This window comes from Halyomorpha halys, unplaced genomic scaffold (assembly GCF_000696795.3).
Source record: "Halyomorpha halys isolate HHAL.00 unplaced genomic scaffold, Hhal_1.1 Scaffold56.1, whole genome shotgun sequence".
Lineage (NCBI taxonomy): Eukaryota > Metazoa > Arthropoda > Insecta > Hemiptera > Pentatomidae > Halyomorpha > Halyomorpha halys.
Genome location: NW_027115012.1, coordinates 654,539 through 677,012, shown reverse-complemented (window position 1 = coordinate 677,012; position 22,474 = coordinate 654,539). Strand labels below are relative to the sequence as shown.

At 28.5% G+C, this 22,474-nt stretch overlaps 1 protein-coding gene across 1 annotated transcript in view; it reads right to left on the bottom strand.

Annotated features, from left to right (window-relative positions):
* Positions 1 to 8,355: 8,355 nt before the first annotated feature.
* The window catches only part of LOC106692414 (scoloptoxin SSD976), a 26,916-nt gene continuing 12,797 nt past the window's right edge, over positions 8,356 to 22,474 (bottom strand). Inside the window, exons 2-8 of the mRNA XM_014438350.3 lie at positions 20,848 to 20,956; positions 16,803 to 16,924; positions 15,098 to 15,182; positions 11,497 to 11,663; positions 11,281 to 11,378; positions 10,542 to 10,633; positions 8,356 to 9,411 (exon numbers count right to left, since the gene is read on the bottom strand). Of these exons, the coding sequence (XP_014293836.1) occupies positions 9,380 to 9,411; positions 10,542 to 10,633; positions 11,281 to 11,378; positions 11,497 to 11,663; positions 15,098 to 15,182; positions 16,803 to 16,924; positions 20,848 to 20,929 (678 nt within the window). The 5' untranslated portion in view covers positions 20,930 to 20,956 and the 3' untranslated portion in view covers positions 8,356 to 9,379. The remainder of the gene's footprint in view (positions 9,412 to 10,541; positions 10,634 to 11,280; positions 11,379 to 11,496; positions 11,664 to 15,097; positions 15,183 to 16,802; positions 16,925 to 20,847; positions 20,957 to 22,474) is intronic.

The following is a 22,474-nucleotide window of genomic DNA, read 5'->3' as shown; positions in this document are numbered from 1 at the left end:
GCATGCATTGTGAATTTGTATAACATGGAATATGTAAATAAGGAAATTAAGATGGACTGATAATAGTTCATCATTATTTTATTATTGTTTTACAACGTTTTCAGCCCACCTAGCCATTATCAATTACAATCTGTAAGGATTCATAATTATTCCGCTAAAATACAAGACAACAGAAATAAAAATGAGAGTAAAGGTATTACTTGACATTTCAGCGATTGACTCTATTTTACAATTACTGTCATGCTTTCATCAATAAATGAGGTATTTGAAAGTAAACATGGCAGCTCATAAAAAGAAAACTTTTTTAAAATATTCAAATATTTGTTAATTACAGAGTTTTACATTTAAACAAGAGTCACTTATCATCACCAGTTAATATTAATATTATTCTCTTAGGAAAAATAATTTCCTAAAGATTTTTGTCCACAGTTTATGAAATAGTATTAAAAAAAAAAAGCCAGTGATGACAAAAATTTCAATTCATAAAAAAATCTCGGTTACCTTGTTTTACGACCGAATGCCTCAAATATTATTTACAATTGGGTCATAACCTAAATTTGGTGCTATTTAGCTATACAAATTTTTTTATTCTTACCTTCTGGTATTGCTCCTTGATAATATCCTGAAGCAGGCACATACTTAGTATTGTATTTTTGAGAAACTGATTTTAAAGAAGATTCTATTTCAGTTCTTCTTGACTGGTTTATTTATTTAAATAAAATAATTTGTATCGAAGTTAAGTTTCAAACACTCTTTATTATTTCTTTAAATGTCCAACATTTCCATCAACCTGGCCACCCACAAGGACAATTTTAAATATAAATTTACACCTCACATACAATAATACAAAACCTTTTTTACAGGCTATTCTGCCCAGTTCTATAAATTTAGTCAAATCAACCTATTGGTCACTTTTACATTAAATTTTAAAACTTTTTTTTTTTTTTCTTTCCCCTATCTTTATTTTACTCTTTCCCCTTATTTTCTCCACTTTTATTCATTTTCCTTACTCGCGTTATAAGTTTTGTACACTATACTTATAATTTGCCTCTTTATCATCTATTATTGTTACATATATTTTCTTCCTCTCAATTTTCATTTTCTTTTCATATTTAAATTTTAAATTAATAATAACTAATATGTTCATACTTCTTTGCATTATATAACTTTATTTTTATTTCATTTCCTTAATTATGTTATTTTACCCACTTTTTCAATTACCTATGTATGCATTTTATTTCCCGCTTCTCTCATCACTTCATTTTATTAATTCTATTTTGTAAAATTATTCATTTTATGTGTAAAATTATTCTGTTTATACTTTCTTTTTATTTTTTTTATTTTTCTCTACTTACTGTGGTTGTTATCTTGTTCTGTTTTTAACCTTGAAGAAAGCTAGAAACTCTACCCGAAACATTGGCACATTAAAATAAGTTAATCGTACTTATTTGTGTTTTTCATTTACCGCACCCCGAACCATCTTCTCATTCATCATCCACGGTCAACTATCTCTCATAATTAATTTTAAAACTTTTAATTACGGATTAACTTAATACTATCATCACCATCTCACCACACATTTTTTTTACGTTTATGTGACTAAATTTATTGGCCTTGGCAGAATAGTGTGAAAGTTCTTAAATTTTTGGATGTGAGGTGTAAATTTATATGTAAGATTGCTCTTGAGGATGACCAGCTAGGGCAAAATATTAGACATTTAAAGAAATAATAAATAGTGATTAAGATTTAACTTGGATATAAATTATTTTATTTAAACAAAAAAATCTTATTATAGGCAATAACATACATGTCTGAGGAATGATAAAATTAAATAAAATGTCTAATTACTGCATTAATTCTAATAGAAAATATTTATTTAGTAGTCAGTTTTAACTTTCTAATAAAAATGATATTCAACATAAAAGATGAAGTGAAACTAACAAAAAACTTGTTTTACTAAATAAAATATTTCTCACCTATTTACTATTATGATAATAAAACCTAACATAGAGCATAATACCTAATGCCATGTACAAATATTTAATCTGGAACAAACAGAAGCTTTTAGTACTATTATATTTTATATAGGTGAACTGACTTAATTGGGAAAAATGCTCCATAATTTTAAGAAAAAAAAATAATTTACAAGGAAAAATATCAAAATGGCAACTTGAGACCCGTTACACAAAATGCTATATCACTTCATTTTGGATGGGGACCGAAAATACCATTCTTCTCTTTTTTTATGGAAGATAAAGGCTATTAAAGAAGATTAATAAGGCCTTGTTTATTGTCTTCACAAACATCAGTGTCTTGGACTAACAATTAAGAATCCCACTAATCAAAGTTACTGGATCAAAATAGTGAATATTGAAAGAAAATGAAATATTTGCCTCTCCATTATCATCCTGGCTATTCCCTAGCTCCTGAGAATTTCCATTGTGGCTGGGGAGTGACTGCCTAGGGACAGACAAATGAATTTTTCATTTTTACATTCAAGAGAAGCTTCAAAAGCAAACAAAGATAAGCTTTTACATTAAGAGGTTCTAAAATACTACAGAACTTCCCCGACCATCTTCTCCAATCAAATTCATTTTTTGTAGTCTCTTAAAACTCTTAAAAAACACAATTGTTCGCACATTTTCATTCTTGCACATTTGTAGGGACATTTTTTTTTCTTCTGATGTTCCTCACAAAATAAATTTAACTCCTCACAATGTAATCCTAATCCAATGTAACTACAACTATTAGAAAGTTGAATTTTGGCTCATCAAATCTTGAAATTTCATTCATACCCTGTGAGCCAATTTTTCTATTCTATCCTCTAGCCAATTTCACCTGTCTGCTGGTTTTAAGCACAGATAAAATACCCTACTTATGTCATTAGAAAACTTCTGGTAAAAAAACAAATTTCCAGCCTGCTAACAATAAGGAAGGAAAAATAAAACTTACAAGCTATCTAATATAAAATATATACTTACTTACAACAAGCTTACCACCAAGAATTAGTTGGCCAGTGAGAGTACTGCTTAGCATAGGAAATCCATCAAGAGAACATGATCCTGTAGGAGCTGACCATATTATATTTCCATGTGATACATATCCTGATAATTGTCACATATAACTGTGGTTGAACCCAACAATTAGGATAACATGCCCCAAAGGAGCTACAAAATTGAGCAATTTAATTTTAATTTAATTAAGAACTAATTAGGGATATTGTCCCAGTATTTTGTATGCAGGGAATGTATCAGGAGTTCATCAGCTTTGGCCGTTTTATTATTATTTTAATCTTGGACTAATAATTGTCATATCTTTGTACCCTGGTATCAGGAGACCAGGAGCCACAAGGAACTAAAAATTAGCATTTCAATAAGATCCTCTAGCGTGCTGCTATCTGTTGGCTGCTATTGGAACTATAAGAGAGAGTTAGATGTGCCATCTCTTATTTAACCACTATTGAAGTTCTAAAATTGGCAATAATTCTGAATGTTGATTGATGGACGTTCAGTGGTAAATACTGATATATTACCGGGGTTTTTCTCACATTTAAAATCCTGTTAGTCCCCTACCCTGATCATATTTACAGTTTTTAGATTGAATATTAATGATGTTATTTGTTTAATACTACCAATTATGATTATTATTAGAATATTTAAAAAGTATTGGAGACTTACTTTTTCCCATAGGTTAAGGAAAGTCCTACATAATTTAATTTGTATATAATTATTTAATGTACATGGATTGCTGTAAATATGTAGGTATGTTACTTTATACTACTGGTTTTGAAAAAAATTCAAACTGAAGATTTAACTATGGTATTATTTTCATTCACAAATTCTTCCAAAACTTTGTTCATTTTGGCTTTTTCTATAACTTTCCTTAAACTGAATTTTATTGAAATGTGAAGTTTATCAAGAGTGATGCGTAATGTTAATGCATCAAAAGATTTTGTGGTTTTGTTTCATTTTGGTTTATCTCAACTAAAAAATAAATTATAACAATAAATCAATTCTTAACTTTTGTTAGTATAACACTTTGTGACAATATACTGTATTTTATCATTAGATTAGTTGTAAAAATGTTCAAATGCTATTGTTTTAAATGTCACTTGATCATTTTTACCTCTAACCCGATGATATGATATATTTATTAGGAACTATTACCGTCTTATTTCTGTCTGTTTATTTTCATAAGTACACTACTTTTAAATTAGGTTTTCCCATTACATGAATTATTTATTATATAAATTATTTTATATAAAATGAGATATTATTAAATTTTATAAGTGTTTTATTTGTATTATTTATAACTGGGTTTATCCCTCACAAACAAATAAAACAATCATTAAACTCTTATTCAGAAGATTTAGTTCTGAGTTTGAAAATTAATAATTAATTCAAAGTTTAATAATTCTGACCCTTTCTAGTAGCAGAAATTAATGATTTAATAAGACATTAGAGCTGCTGGTTTGATCCTTAAGGTTCAGTCAAAGCGTCCTGTTACCAAAATGGATATGCGGTTTCTTTCCTTTTGAAATCTATCTAGGTTAAATGACCTCGGTGTATAGTGAACTTCAATAAAAAAGCTATTTATGTCTTTGATAAATCAACAGTAATTTGTATATCATATTATTATTGTATTAAATATATTTTTCTTCTCTAATTATTGAGTATTTTACACCTCAAATTGATCTTTGTAACAGTAAAAAAAATTCAAAAGTTGATTTGAACCCTAATTATTTCTGGGAATTAGTAATATTGGATGCATGTACCAGATTTGAGTTAAATCTTAAAAATATATCAATTTTATGACATTTTTGAATATATAATGTGTATTTTTCAAAAAGTATGGTAAACATGAGAAGATGGTCGGGGATGCAGTCAGCAAAAAATTTATTCATTTATTTATAAGAAGATGGTCCTTCTTCTTATATTTAAATTTTTATGGTAAAATATATATACATATTTATTTATTTATTATTTATTCATGCCGAGTCTTCAATCTGAATTTCAAGTCTCCATCAGGGCTGAAATAACAAACTTTTGTTTTTTATATTGTTGAACTAATGAAGGCCTGAAATTCAAGTAAAAACATTGGCACAAATAAATGAGTTCTTATTTATTTGTTTATATTTTGCTGATTTTTTCAACAATAAACACCCATTATGATAAATAAATGAAGAGGTTAAAAGTAAAGGTGCAAATATGACAATTTTGTTAATAAGATTTTATTTTATTATTTACCTTTGCCTAATTTAAGCATTGAAAAAATCGTGAAATTTTCAATAATTATTTTCTAACTATTAAGAATTCCTCAAATTTGTCAATTCTGAAGTGTAAATTTAGTTTAATTACAGTTAGATAGCAAAAGAAAATCTTCCCAGCAAAATAACCATTTACACGAAACTTCTCACCTCCTCAAATATTATTTAAAAAAATACTAAATCAATATTGAATCCAGTAGTTTAGAACTTTTTAAAGGAATCCTATTCCTTTCTTTTAAGTCTAATTGATTGTATAACTATTTTTCTATTAAAAATAAAATATTTTTTTTACCTAAAATTTTAATTTCCATTTTCCATTAGCCTTATACCATCTGTTGTCTTATTCTATTTAAAATAATTTATTTTAATAAAAACTAAATAAAAATATATATGATAAATAAATCAAATTATTTGTTCTATTGTACTGTGTGAGATTCTTTAAAAAAATAATCAACAATTTAGAACTTTGAGTAATTATGATTTTCAAAGAATGAGGTTGGAAAATTAAGTGAAGACAACAAATAGTAGAAGTTAATTTTCATTAATGTTTTTTCAAACATTTGTATAAAAAAAACTTTTAAAATATTTTTTTTAAAAGTATTACCTGATGATTAAAGAGAAATACTAAATACTACAAAGAAAAGCTAATGATAATTATATAGATGATGGGAAATGAAGAAACATAGTAGAAAAAAATAATTATTTATAAATATAAATGGATAAATAATTGTATTTTTAACATATAAATACAATATAGATGATTTTTTATTTATACATTTTGTAATCTGTTATGTAAGAAACAAGATTAATCAAAGTAGAAATTATATAATAAAGTAGTGTAATACTAGGGGTATTCATGATGTGTTAAATGTAAAGTTTTAACATTCTAAATGTTATAAGTATAGGATTGTGAGCATCCCAATTTAAAGCCAATGTTATTGTTAAATACAGTGGAGCTCTTTGCGGGTTTTCTTGGCAATTTAGTAACCTTTCCTTCTTAAACCTTTCAGAATTTCATTATTTTTATCCATTACTTCATTAAAGTTTTAAATACATAAAAAAAAAAAAAAATCAAACATGAGCTACGAGCAACTAACCTATCAAAAGGACAACAAATAATATGGTGTGGAGCTCAGCTGGTTTGTTTCATAACATCATTCTCTATTTAGCAGACATGTTAAAAGACTCTCGAACAAGTTAAATTTTATATCGTTTTCACATGCTAAATTAAGGGAATATTTCTCTATTTAGCATGACAAAAGCTCATGAATAGGTAAAGTACCTAAAAGATTGAAGAAATATGAATAAGGGAACAGTGACTTTTCTATAATACTAAGTACATAATGTTCCACTACTAGACAATTATTACAAATAATATTTCAAAAAACTAAAGTTACACAAGTCACAGCTTTGAATAAAAAATACATCAAACTAATAATAAACACGTCAAGGTAATGTTAACAAGGTAATAGTTGTTTATTTATTATTACTGCAATCAACCTTTATAGATCTTTCTTAAGAGTACAGGAGTCCGATGCATAAAACCCAGCTCATTAAAAATACATCTGCAAATAATTTGAAACATAAGTTTCTATCACACTTAACACGGAAACACATTTCTGGAAGTCCTAAGCCTCTAGCTAATTAGCTTATTATTTTTTGTTAGCTCTACTTTTGAAAAATTTATGGTATAACAAATTAAAAGCATTAAATTCTGTGTTGAATGAGTACCATAGCTTAATAATTTGGTGAAGTAGTATGCCATAAACCATCACAAATCAGAAAAAAACTTAATTTTGCAAGAAAATTTTTTTGTTTTCTTTTTTCCTCTCACAGTTCAATATAAGTTGACTTTTGCCTTGAGTTGGTTTGAATCTTGTTTTATATTTTTTATGTTTATACACATTAAAATATGATCTCTGTCCATGTCTCCCATGTTGAATAGAAGGCATGTTGGTGAGTTTGCGATGCCTATCCGATGGAGGTGATTTTGGAGATCATGTCCAGTTATTAGGCAGAAAAAAAGTCACCCCCTCAGCTCTGTTAAGATTCCCAGGGATTTGTTTAGCCTTATTCAACAGTTTCTCCCACTTCTTACTTTTTGCTTGAACATTATGGCTGACGTTTACATATAACATTTAATAGATTTTGCTGTTCTAGGTATCCATTGCAGAGCCATAGTTCTTCCTCTTTTCCTCATAATAGCAGCCATGTTTCGACAATTTTCTTCAATAGGTGTCTCTACAATATCAGCTGTCGATAATTTCTGTATTTTGCCAAGAACTGAGATATACTATGAATGAGTTTACACTTTACACAAAAACACATTTCTATGGTCCTAAAACTTTTAGTAATTAGTTAATTAATTTAAGAAATTAAGAAATGAGATTTATTTATTTGCTTGTAACTCCTAAATGGTCAAACAATTTAAAGCCCATTAAATTTTGTGTCAAATGATTACCATCAATTTTATAATTTGGTCAAGTGTTATAGTCATTCTCTATGGGTGTTCTTAGGGCTCCAATAGCTGGTCTGAAGTGCTATGTGAAACTAGAATAGGTTGTTTATAACCATTCCACTCGACTACTTTATTAAGTTGTAGGTTAAGGTACTTATTCTTAACTTATTAAATTAATGTTCTTTGATTTGTTTCACTATGAATTTTCTACTAGGATTCCCCATTTATGATTTATTGGCAAAAATACAAAGAAAGTAACCTATTAGTTAGTTTAAATATAAATAAACAGTCGTAATCCTACAATTTAAGTTCCAAAGGATTATTTGTTAAAAATTAATTCATTTTTTTTTTAGAAATGTATACCCCTTTTTTACTTCTTTATTCATTATGCTATCCGTACATGTCTCAGGTTGTTCTGGCTGCTATCAAGTTCTAAAATAAAAATATTTATAATCAACAGTTTTACAATTGCATTTTAATAAAAATGATTTACACACTTACAAACAAATAATTTAATATTTAACTATGTACACATTCACTTTACTAATTTATAACACTTATAAACCTAAAATATTTTGAGACCAATTTCCTAGTTATTATTCTTATCTTTTAGATTCCTTTCTTATTATTCCTTACCTTATAGATATATACAATTTTTTGTATGTATTTATAACTGAATTTAAGTCCTATTTTTTAAATCCTTTTAAAAAATCATTTTTTTTCTTTTTCATTAGTGCTGTTTCTCAAAATATTTTGACAATGGAAAATCTATTTTTATTTAAAGTGTTTCTTAACATTATTGTGTTATTTATTATATTCATAAATTTCCTTTAAAATGGTACTTTTTTCTTATGTTCATATATGAAACATGTACATATCCAAATTTCCTATTTGTTACTTAATTAAATTAATTAGCAGTCAGTAAGAGTTTTAGAATGCCAGAAATGCATTTCCTTGTCAAGTGTGGTAGAAAAAAATTTTTATTATTAAAATTATTTGAAGATCTGTTTTATGAAACGGACATTATATACCTAGCTCCTGTATTACTACTTTTAATTTGTGAAGAATCCACCTGAAGAATGATTTTAGTCACAAAAAATTTAAGTTTGATGTTAAAGTTTTAATTAAATAATAAAATTTCACAATTTGATGGTTATGAAAAATTTCTTTAAAACTCTTCGATAACAATCGTTCTTTTAGTCAAGAATTAACTGATTAATTCCTGAGGTAAAAAAAAAATAATAATAACTCTTTTTGGTCAAAAAGTAAAGAATAAAATTAATGAAACAAAGTTTAGCTAAAATATAACACAAGGTAACCAGAAATGGTTTCATCATTCAGTAGTACTTCCTATTCCTCACTAGAAGCAGTACAATTTCAATTTTCACAAAAAATAAATTAAAATCATTCTTCCCTTAGACTCCTCATTTATTTAAATGCTTTAGAAAATTATTTTCTTTATAATATTATGCACAGAATTGATATTTTCAATTAAAATTAGATGAAAATGTTTAAAAGTCTTTAACTTTCTATATTTATCTACAAAATAATAAATTATATAAATTTGACGGTCTGCTCCTCTGACTTTTGGTGTTCTGTTCTCACTTCAGTTCCTGGTCTTTATTGCTAAGACCATACTTACAAGACTGACAGCTTCAATGACAGGTTGAAGGACATCCCTTATAAACTGATAACAAAAAATAAATTAGAAAGATTCATTAATCTACATCATCAGCCTTTGACTAACTTTATACTATTTTATTATTTATTAATTATCAAGGAAAATCTTTAATACTTCTTACTTCCTTTATACATTTGATATCATTTTAGACAAAATGTCCATTATAAAGTACATTTACAAATTATTATATTAAGAGTATTTAAATGTTATCAAACTTTAAATGTACTGTTAAAGTTAAATTATTATAATCATTTAAATATATTGCAGCTTATATTCGTAAAGAAATTCTTTTTTGGCCAAGTTAGATAATGACATGATTTCCCTTGGAAAATTAAAAGTTTGACTAATTATGAGGTTAATAAAGTACATGAATATGCGACAGTGGTCCCGAAACGTTGTGCAACATATGATTATTTAAAATAAAATATATTCAAATTGGAGGTTTTAACCTCAAAAAATTTATTGTAAGATTTTATTATTAAAGGAAGAAAGTGATTCTTTGTTCGGATTGCCGAAAGATTGGATGTGTGCTGAAAAGAGTAGAGGACCAATACTTTGTTTACAGTCAGTGGTTGTTTTTTGAGATAGAAGACATCGAGAACCATAATTCATTAAAGAAGATTATATAATTGGTTAGTGTTGCACAACATAGAATTTAATTATATTTATAAAAATAGCCATTAATTTAGTTAAGTGTCTTTGTTCCGATTGTCTGGAAATCCCAACCTGAGATAAGAGTCAATAATCTTATATATTTTAAAATAAAATGCTCATATCTATTTAATATTTAATTTATTCATATAAACCTTGTAATCATCAAAGCTATATTTTAGATCTGAGAATAAATAAAAACTATTAAACTTCCTTATATTTATTTTAAATAAATTTAGAATATTACAGTATATTATCATTTCATTTTAAATCAATGTAAAAAATTTCAATCAATGAAGAAGTGGAAATTTTGTAAACCAGACTCATACCTCCTGAGGGAGAGGCTTTTAGTTTTGTAAAGAATGTAAATAAAGCTGTTATTATTACTTCCTACTAGCGGTAGAAACAATAAATAAATAATATCTTTTGATACACCAAAAATCAAAAATGAACATGTACAACATAAAACATGTAAATTATCTTACAACATAATCCAGAATGTTTGGTAGATGGAAATAAGCCGTAGTGACGACAGTTTTGTGATCCATAAGCATAAGGTGGTCTATCATAATTACCACTGAAAACATAAAAAAAAAAAAAAATTGTTTAAATAAAAAACAAATATTAAAAAGAAGAATTAAGCAACATATCTCCAACCGTTAAAAGGTAAAACTACAAATACAACAGCACTTTCTTTGGATATCATTGAATTACAGCATAAATTTAATTTTGAAAAACTGGAAATATTGTATGTAGGAAGTAGAAATAGAAACAGAAAATTATTATAGGTAATATTATTAAAAAAAAATAATAAGAGTTAAAATAAAAAAGATACTAAACATATAGAAATATAAGTATTCCATAAAATTCAATGTACTTTTTTTTTGGTAAAAAACAAATTGGTTAAAAAAAGTATGTATTTAATTAGAGGAGAAATGTGAGTAAACATTATAAAATTTCACTAAAAAACCTGTTTTAATTTTTAAATATAAAAGAAAGTAGTAGTAGAGCATAATATATAATTAGTAATTATTAAAGTATAATATGCTTAAAGATAAAAATAATAGTTAATAATAAGCTTTCCGAAGTCATTTATTTGATAATAGTTTGAAACGATCATTGAGAGATTCACAACTCATGATGAGATGTTCTAAAAATTTAACCTGCAATGTATTTCTATCTTTAATAAACTAGAGATAACCATAAGAATGAAATCAAACTTACCCAGGAAGATAGTTACAAACATAGAACTTTGAATAAGTAGATCCATTTTTAAAGCTAGTGAATCCACAACCCACAAGGTGGCTATCACCCCATATTAACTGAAATAAAGTTCAAAAGCTCATTGGTCTAGAATATAAGAATGGTACTAAAATATTATATTGTTTATTGCATACATTGTCAACAATTAATATTTAATTAAAAAATAAATCTCATAACCTGAGAATAATGCCCTGTTTCTTTTCTGAATCTTCCGTTATAACCATAATTCTTCACTTCTATGAACCATGAGTCGATTGCTCGCTTGAAATCAGGGGCTGACCCCGTCTGATCATAATGAGGAGAGCTCCACGATTTATACATGTTCTGGCCGACATACAAATGAGCTGTAACATTTAGAATGTTCTATTAAATAGTTATCTGGATCGATAAGAATATGAGGATGAATTAGAAGTAGATGGTCAGTGTTGCTTGCTGTCAATAAAAAGAAAAAATATGATGGAAATGGTCGGGGGCGCGGTAAAAAGGAATAAAAAATAGTTAACAATTATTTATTTGCCGACCTTTCACCCCACTTTGCTGGGCTTCATCAGGACTAAAGAGATTCAAAACAACTAAAAATATGTTGACAAAGTAGGATAATAAGATACAAAGAAGTAAACTAGTAGTAGTGTTAAAAGTAATGAAAATATAAGTTAAAAAGTTATTTAAAAATTAACAAAAAGAAATAAAAATAAGATGTGCAATAATAAGTATTGTAATATGCTCTTTTTGAGTAAATAGTATATTTTGATGTATAAAGGGTTTTTAATATGTTTTATTTTATGTATCATTTTAATATTGTTCATTTGTTTTGTTTATCCAAAAACCAAGCTAACCAATTTTCATTGTCCATAACAAATTCATGATTAAAAACAAAACCAAGATGGCGGTACATATTCTTCAGTCAACAATTCCGTTGAATCAAGGCCACATTGAGCAGATTCAAATATCATAAAAACTATTTTAACTCGTCCCCTCATAATTGAAAATATAGAAAATTAAAGGAAAAATAGAAATCAAGAAATAGTGCTAATGAATAATATTCAGAAAGTAAATCATTTGGAAAAATCCCTAACTGTTATACAACAATCGATGTTTACATGTAACCTCGAGGCAGGTTTTGGTTTTGGAGGGAACATTCGTTGTGTGGACAGAGAAGAGAAAGGATGTCTTCAAGATGAGGAGGTCCTCATCAATTTCTGTCAAGAAGGAAGCCATTTTGTACGCTAGGACAGAACAATAGAAAACAAAGAAGATACCAGGGATCATCAAAGGAAGATGGTGAACTTGGTTAGTTTTGTATGCATAAAAATAGATACATGTGTGAAATAGATTTTAATTTAATTAATTGTAATTATAGTAAATGCCTGTTTCTGATTGCTAGTAACCCGCCCTGTGATTAAGAGTCTTTTTGTATTATAAAATTTAAATAAAATACTGTTATTTATTTAGTATTAATCTTAATTTGAATCCAAAGTATCTCTTATATTTAAGAGTATATATAAAAGTTTAAAAACGATTAAAATTCTTTTTATTTTTAATAATTTTAAGAATTATTACAGTATATATACTAAAGGAATAACACAGACTATTTTTTTTATCTTTTATTATCTTTTTTAGATATACTTATTATTGTAAGTATTACATTTATGAAAACGTAAGTAAAAACATTATGTAAAAATATGTTTTCACTTACATTTTCATTATTTTTACCACTAGCTTAGTTTACTTGTTTGTATCTTATTATCCTACATTGTTGTACCTTATTGTCAACACATTTTTAGTTGTTTTGAATCTTCTTAGTCCTGATGAAGCCCGGCAAAGTTGAGTGAAATGTCAGCAAATAAATAATTGTTAACTATTTTTTGTTCCTTTTTACTGCACCCTCACTCATCTTCTTCATATTTTGAAAAATATATAGTCAATCATTTATATTGTAATATCTTCTTTTTGAGTAAATAGTATATTTATATGTATAAATGGTTTTTATTTTATGTATCGGTTCAATATTTGTTCATTTGCTTTGTTAAACCAAAAAGGACGGTAAACAATTTTCATCAGTAAAATATGCAGTTACAAAAGATATCGTTCAAAGCCAAGATGGTGGAGCGTGTCCTTTTAAAATTCTGTTGAATCGCTTTATGTATATGTTAAGAAGATTCAAATATTTTAAAAAACTTTACTTAACTTCCCATCATAATTGTAGTTACAGTAAATTTAAGAAAAAATATAAGTTAAGAATAAGTATTAAAGAAAATTATTCATAAAGGAAATCATAAGGGAAAACTCAAAATTGTAGTGCTACAATTGATGTTGAGAATGAACTCCTATAGAAGGGGAAAGAAGAGAGCATGGTTTTTGATCATTCGTTGCTTAGGGGAATGATGTTTCCTCGATGAGGAAGTCCTTTTCATCTCTTGTCTAGCTCAAGGGTGAACATCTTGAAAAAGAGGACATCGAAGAATAAAGGACTCTTGGTTTGGATTGGCTTTAGAATAGAGCAAATAGACAAAATTAGATCAGTATATTCTTCCACTAATATTTGATGCCCCTCTGGTGGTTTTATTTCATTAACCCCTACTGGCTACCTCCTCTATCCTCTACCTGTTATTCTTTTCGTGAGGACAAGTCTAGAACTTATAATTCCCTGCAGGGCGAAGTTTCTTTCCTAGTTTCAATAGGACTTTCATGCTGCTTATTTTCCTATGGAGTGAAGTTTCCATCCTTCGAGGGCTTACAGCTAATTCCTGTCAGACTCATTCTGTCCATTCATCTCCTAACCGGCTACCTGTATGATCAAGTATTGTCAAGTATATACCAGAGGCCTTCTGGTATATAGGACCTCGCATCTTCAATCGGAGTCAGAACCATCTAATCTAACACAACCACCTCAACAATCTGATTTATTTACAAGTCATTTTTATCCTCTCACACCAACTCTATATCTTTTAATTTTAGCCCTACGAGACTAAGAAGAACAATGATGGTCAAAATGTTGACTGGCTATTACCAAATAGTTGAAAATATCTTTTGTATTTCTTGACCACAATTCAGACCATCTCTTTCTTATTCACATTTGTTCGATCATCTATATATAGTAGTTATTAAATAATAAGTTGTGAAAAATACTCTACAAAGTTTTTTAAAATGTTATAAAATATAATAAAAAAATTTGCATTACATAAGACATCTGATCAACAAAGTATTCTTCATTTTGTCAATCCCTGATGGAAAAAAATTGGACATTTTGGCTGAAGAGATCTTTAATGGCTTATTACACCTCTTCATGTCATTTAAAATTTTTCACTTTAACAAAATTATGATTTTGCACCTATTTATAAATTTGAAATATCTTTTTTTACAATTAAATAATTCCCTTATGCCTTTGCAAGGAGGTAATCATATAAGGGAATTGTATCAGGTTTTAGATTGAATTAAGATGTCCTTGCTCATGTACTTATACATATAAAACAGGCATCTATGATGTTGGTTAAATTTACTGCATTGCTGATTTAAACAAAATTAATGCAGGTGAAACTAATGTGCACGGCTAAGTCTAAATAGCAACTAAAAGCTAATAAAGAGAAATAATGGCTAAAACAAATGTTAAGTAATTAACAACCCATCTCTACCACTGTATCTATATTTCATTTCATTTTCTACGAAAACTACAACACTAAAATTCAGTACAACTAACTATGTACTATAATAAGATAAAAACTTGTATTATTAAAGTGTATAATAAAATAAGAACAATCTGAAAACAATAACTACATACTGGAGTGTGACCTGCCCTTGTCATGCTCAAATACACAGTTATCTGCCCAATCCTGTGCATTATTAGCAAGTTCTTCATCCCAGCACTGTAAATTAGATTTCAATATTATTGACAGTTATATGACAAGAACAAAAAAAGAAAAACAGATATAATACTTCATGCGTTGAGATAATGGAATATCAACTAATGGCAAAAATTACTTTATTCTCTTGGTAAATAATTGCTTTTCAATCATCCAGAGATGTTTTTAAATTATATCATTGAGTAGATATAATGTATGATGAACATTTCTGTAGTTATTTTGATTCTACCTATCAATCGGTCATATGTAATGATTAGGGAAGTCATAATCTGGAAGACCCCCTTCATTGACACTCCCCTCTATCAACAGCATCTATTAAAACTCTGCTTCTCTAGTTCTATCTGACCTAAAATCAGTCACTAATAATTATCAGTAGTTGATCAATTCAAGAACAGTAATTGAAGAACACTCTAGGAGACAAGTTATAAATAATAGCATGTAGATAGTAGTGGTACATAGTGTGTCATAGAGTCTGTATGCTCCTCTTGATATGAATAAACTGTAGCAACCACCTATTATCTGTTGGTTACCGCCTAAACTGCGTACCAACAATACTAGAAAATCTAAGAGAACATTATTTAAAGAAGAGTAAATTTGCTGAAATATTAGCCCTACAAGAGCTATTTACGTCTAATAGTTCTCGAGATATGGCTTTTTAAAAAACAAAAGTTCTTAAAAATCTACTGAAAGATTAGTAGTTGACTGATTTATTTTAACAAATATATATCTCAGGAACTATGAGACGTACTGTACGTATTAGTTTTTATGATATTTGACAAAATAAACTCACATAATGTTAATTTCTAGTTGTTCCTATAAAATGTTGGATTTTTGAGAAAAATTATCTTAAAATCCATAAGACGCACATATGTCTGCCAAAACTCAAAAGAAAGGAAATTTAACTTACTATAAAGTAGTTTATGACACTTATCTTCGTAGGGGTAGTAGGTTTTATGATATTTACACATGAATATAAATTTGGCAAATGAAAATTGGTAAAAAAAAATAAATAGATTTATTTTAGCAAATTTCATGTAAACTATTACTCCTACGAAGATAAAGATCATAAACTACTTTATAGCTTATTAAACTAGCTTTAATTTCTGTGCTAATAGACATCTGTACGTCTAATGGTTATTGAGATATAGGTTTTTTCAAAATAAATTCACTAACTACTGATGTTTTAGTATTCGTTCAATATTTGTATGAAATGTTGCTTTTTAAAAAGCTATATCTCGAGAACTATTGAACGTAAATAGCTTTATTAGAGCTGATATTTTAGCAAATTTACTCTTCTTTAAATAATGATATCTTAGATTTTCTAGTGTTGTTGGCAGTTTTTGAGATATGGAGCTCCGAATGAAAAATTAATTATTTTTGATGTTTTGAAGTAGCCGCCATTTTTATTTCCCTTACGTATACTTGGAATACTCATCAATTCTGACTATTAATTATACATAGTTCTCATTAAAGTAATAGAAAATTGGGGTGAAATAACTGCCATTTTTCTCCTCTTGGGCTCTTGTTTTATAACGGTTTGGTTCTAAGGCTAGTCTTGAAACTTTGTCAACAGTTTGAATTATTCTATTGTTATAATTTATGGTAACTATATGATTAACTTACCATCTCCATCATATTTTGGGCTCGTGGCTGGCCATTAACATTACCTGTGGCCACTTCTGATCTTCGCTCATTGTGCCACCTGATGATGGAATCTTTCTCCCAGCAGGACAGCCCTCCGCTTCCTAATGAAATTCATTTATTAATTAATTACATGATATTATTAATAATTTATTCAACTTGTATATTTATAATGATTGGAGAAGTTTGTCGGGGGTGCGGTCAGCAAAGAACAACATAAATAAACAAAACCATATTTATTTATTTATGTTGTGCTTTGCTGACCGCACCCTCCGACAAACTTCTCCAATCATTAATCTACGGTCAACTATCTACAGTTGTATATTTATACATTAAATATGGAGGGTTAATAAGATCTGTAGCAACACCGTTACCTGTGGTTTATTTCTTTTATATATATCATTACTGCTTTATTATTAATATTTAAGTAATATTTATTACTTTTTATATTTATAGACCCTTTTTCTTATATTTGTTATAATAATAAATACTTTTAGCCTAATAGGATAGCGAGAAATGCATTATTCATCCATGCTGCCCAAATACATCGGGTTGCTACATTACACAGCATACTAATTAATCCGTGATCGGACATATATAAATTACATATTTTTACATGATATAATAAAAAAGAAAGAAAAAAATTTTTTCCCCCCACAGTTTTCTTTTACAATCAATTCCAATCTACACACTAAATACAAATATTTCAATTTATTCATTTTTTCTTTCCCTTTCTTGACCCTTCCATTTCAAAATTTTTATTTCATTTGATCGACAAATTCACTCACCCGAATTCACCCTCTCTGATCCTCCCCAGTTATCCATTAAACAAATTAACTATCAGGCAATGTGAGATCAAATCAGAGAAATAATAGTCACAGCAGTAGATCAGTTTACAGTAAAACAAACAAATTAATACATTTTACCAAAACAAAACTGATACATAGATTTAAAGGAAAGTATGTGTTAGAGCGATTTTTTTTGAGTATCAATAGATTATAATCATGGACGATCATGTTTGGTTTTATGTATGTTTATTATTTTACTATAATTAAAATGTTTATATAATTTTTATATTTCTTACTTCAATTTTGTTTTATGTTTGATAGAAAAAAAGAGAGAAAGTATTAAAATTCAAATAATTTATAAAGAACGATAAATAGCTAGAAAACAAAATTAAAATATGCAAGGGTAAAAATCATAAAAAAAAATCATGTATAACTTTAGTACATAATTACAAAAATATTATAATGTGACAATTAATAAAATTTTATATTCTGACTATTTATAATAATGCTGTGTAAGAGACAACCCAATGAAGTTGTCATCTTTGGTCAAAAAGAATAAAAATTGTTCACAACTATTTATTATCCGTTTCGTCCCACTTTGCTGGGCTTCTTCGGGGCTGTTCAAGATGATAGTTTTACTTAAATATTTTTAATAAAATGTTTCTCTCTTTCATTTATCCCATATACTATAAACCACTTGGATTACCTTAAACTTTCTTCAAACCTTCAAAAACTGTCAGGTGATCATAAATATCTTAAAATTAATGTAGCCATTAATAAATAACTGATTCCACACAGCTCTAAAAGGAAAGGTCAATAAGAAATTGAAACGGGTGACGGACGTAACAATTAATTTTGTCAAATCATTAGCAGAACCACTAATGATGTTTTGGGTCCAGATATCTTAAAGTTAATTATGAAGAGTATGTTTGAATAACAGACTCTGTAACTAACATTTCGACCTTAAATTATTAATATAAACGTCGAAATATTTATTGGTACTTGTGCAGAACATGTGTGGCCGAGAGTGTTGTCAGTGGTAGAAATGAGAAACACTAGGGGTATTCATGATCTTTAGTTTAACATGTTAAATGGAGAAATATTTCCTTCTTTTACCAAGTTAAAACGATATAACATGTAACGTGGTTGAGAGTCTGTTACTAGGTCTTTTATATGCAAAAATGACGTCACGAAACAGACCAGCTGATTTGTCACCGTTTTATTTGTTGTCGTTTTAGGTTACTAACTCGTAGTTTGTGTTTTTTCTTTTGTCTTGGACTTTTTAAAAAAAGACAATCAGTACCTAAACTTTTACACTTCTACTTTTCACTTATTTTAGGCCCGTTGTAATAAATTACTGTAATCAAAACTTAGAAGTAAACAATAACATGAAGTTTTGGAAGGAAAGGTTACTAAACAAGTTGCTCAGAAAATCCGCTAGAAGCTCTTATTCATTTAACATGACTTTAAATAGGGTCGCTCACGATCCTATACTTATAACATTTAACATGGTAAAACATTTAACATTTAACACAAATCATGAATACCCCGATTATAGGTACTAAAACCTTACATATGAGTTCTGTGTTTACTTGATTCTTTACTTGCGTTGTGATTGTTATTATTTTTTGTATGAGTTTTTATTTAAATAAATAACAACTAGAAATAGAAAAAAAAATTACAAAGCGTGACATAGGAGCCAACCACCGTCTGGCTTGTGTAAATTTAGAGTACAATGGCGGACATTCCTATTAACCTCAACGTGAACCTGTGCCCCGCAGGCGTGGCCAATCCCCCCACGTTTTGGCTTCACATTTGCTTTGAAGGAAAACAGGGTATGCTACACCTACCCTCAATCCATGGAACTAACAAGAGAGGTTACAGTACATTTTCTCATCACCCACAACACCTGTAGTCGCCCATATTTACAAATTAATTTAGTATAGTCTAGGGATTGAAGTGATAACCTTAATTTACTTTAAAAACTAAATTAAGTCGATCAGTGGATTATATACTGGTGCTCTCTAGTAATAACCAAGACAGCGTAAAGGAAGGCAAAGATAAATGGCCATCTTCGTGGAACGAAAGCCAAATGAATAAATTAAAAATTATTAAAAAGGATGTCAAGCCCTGGGGCACCTCCAGTCGCAAATGCCGTAGAGAGGAAGTTGTACTGACCATGCTGAGAACAGGTCACACGAGGCTCACCCACTCCTATCTTATTTCAGAAGAAACGCCTCCGAACTGCCAGTATTGCGATAACAATCTAACAATAAGTCATATTTTCCAACGATATCCATATTTCACACCATACCTCAATAGCTTAGGACTAAACCAAGATATCTCAAGAACCCTTGGAGACGATGATAAAGCAATAAAATTGGTGTTTCAATTTTTAAAATCACAAAATTTACTGACAAAAATATAACTTGACCGGAAGGGAAAAAAAAAATAAATAATCGAATTAAAAAATAAATAAAATTTAACGAATATAAGCAAAATTAAATAAAATATAAATGGCGTTGATGACCAATGAAGTTTGGCGCCACTAAACAAAAACAAACAAACCAAGACAGCGCTATCTATGGGAGAGCGAGGGAATTCCTACATGGAGTTCTGCCCGCCAGAGAGTGCTCCTTATAGTTTTAGGAAGTATTGTCTAAAGCAGTTCCCAATCTTTTTCGGTTTGCGGCTCCCTAAATAATCAATTTTTTTCCGCGGCGCCCTTAATATTTACAATTATTATTATTAAACTATTAACTAGTATTTAGAATTCTACCACTCTTGGCTATATTTATTAGTAACTTCTTTCCAATCCATCTATGTTTATACTTCCTCAACTTAAGCTTATTATTATTTATTTTATGTATTTAAAAAAAAAATTGTAAAGCAACTTGAACAGCCCCGATGAAGCTCTTCAAAGTGGGGCGAAACATCGGAAAATAAATAATTGTTTTCTATTTTTGTTCTTTTTGACCGCAACTCAGACCATTTTCTTCATATTTAAAAATAAATTACATGCTCTCTTATTGTCTCTACATATTTACTTTAATGCTCAGTCACTTGTTATCATTTAGCCATTACGAAGCCTTGCAAACGTCGGTTAACAGTAAATAGTTTTCTTTTACAATTTTGTACCTTTATTGACCGCCACCCGAACTATCCTCCTACAATCTACTTCATACGGTAAACTATCTCCTTCCAATAAGATTATTTAATAATTTTATATAAATACTTACTCATTATCTTAGCTCCTTGGCAGGCCAATGTTACTCCAACGAGGTATGAAGAAAGCAACTGTATCAGGCCAGATCTGATCATTGTTATCTAACCCACAATGCCAGGGATCTAGGAAATAAAAAAGTGATTTTATCTGCAAGATTATTATCAAGCTTAAAAACATTGTTATACTCAGTATTATGCAATTAGTATTATTGATACTTCGAACTTTTTAAAGACTAGACATGTACTGTATTTGGCATAGCAGTATCTTGTAAAGCCTCAATGCTGAATCTTTTGTGAACTTATATCCAAGAGGTAATAGTCAAAATAAGTGTACTTGGTATTTTTAAACTCTAATAAAACAAGGTAACAAGGAACAAGTGAGGTGGAGAAAAGACGATGTGACGAAGCTGTTGTTTTATTATCTCGTTTGAATACTCCTAGTCATGATGTCTTAAATGTAAAAAGGCTTAACATACTAAATATTAAAAGTATATTCTTATAATAAGCCAATTTAAAGTCCGTGTTATATGTTAAATTCAGAAGAGCTCCTAGCGGATATTATGGGAAGCTCATTTTGTAACCTTGTAATCTAAACGAGATAATAAAACAACAGCTTCTTGTTCGTCTTTCCTCCACCTCACTTGTTCCTTGTTTCCTCAACCAGTTTTTTTTTCATTGCTTTATTGTTATTTTTATCCATTACTTTATTAGAGTTTAAAAATACCCAGTACAAAAAGAGCACAAACCAAACACGGACTTTTAATCGGCGTATTATAAGCATATACTTTTAATATTTAGCATGTTAAACCTTTTTACATTTAAGACATCATATAACAAAGTCGGTGTTATAAACTAATATAAATTGTTTTGAGACTAAACTTGGATAAAATTAATTTTATTTAAACAATAATACCCAGTCTAATTCCAAACTAAAACCAGAAACATCTGTTTTGTATTTAAAACAATTCTCAGGCCACTGCTGATGTACGGCTGTGAAGTCTGGGGAGCGGCATCCTTCACGAAAAGGAAAAAACTACAATTTTTTAAAAACTAAGTCAAGTTACAGATGGAGTCAATAGAGGATTACATCAAAAAAACGGTTCATGAAGTTCCACTACCAGTTGCCGATAGTTAGAGGAACAGTGACCTACAACCTGGGAAACTCAACCTCAACCCGAAGACTGAAGCCCAGGCTGCTGCAGGACATTCTGTTATAAATTCTATATTTATTAATTTATTATTCACACTATCTCTATTTTACTTCTTACTCTTTATTTTATTTTTTTTCTCTTCTCTCATCCCTTTTTCAAATTAACTTATTTCTTTTTACCATTAGAGGGCAATTGTTTGTTTTGTTAAGTCTACAAATATCATTATTTTTTGTTATTAATTTTACTTTTCTCTTTTATTAAGAAGCATAATATTATACTATTTATTTTATCTTTTAATTACAACATTGTATATAGTTAGGGGTATCTAAGAGATTATAACCCCCAATAATCAACTGTTAAAAAAAATATATAAATATAATGTAACAGTTATATTAACCATGTAAGGTCCCCCAGGCCGATCTGGTATAAAATAAATAAATAAAAAAAAAGCAACCAGTCTCAAGAAATTGTAAAGATTATATATAAAATA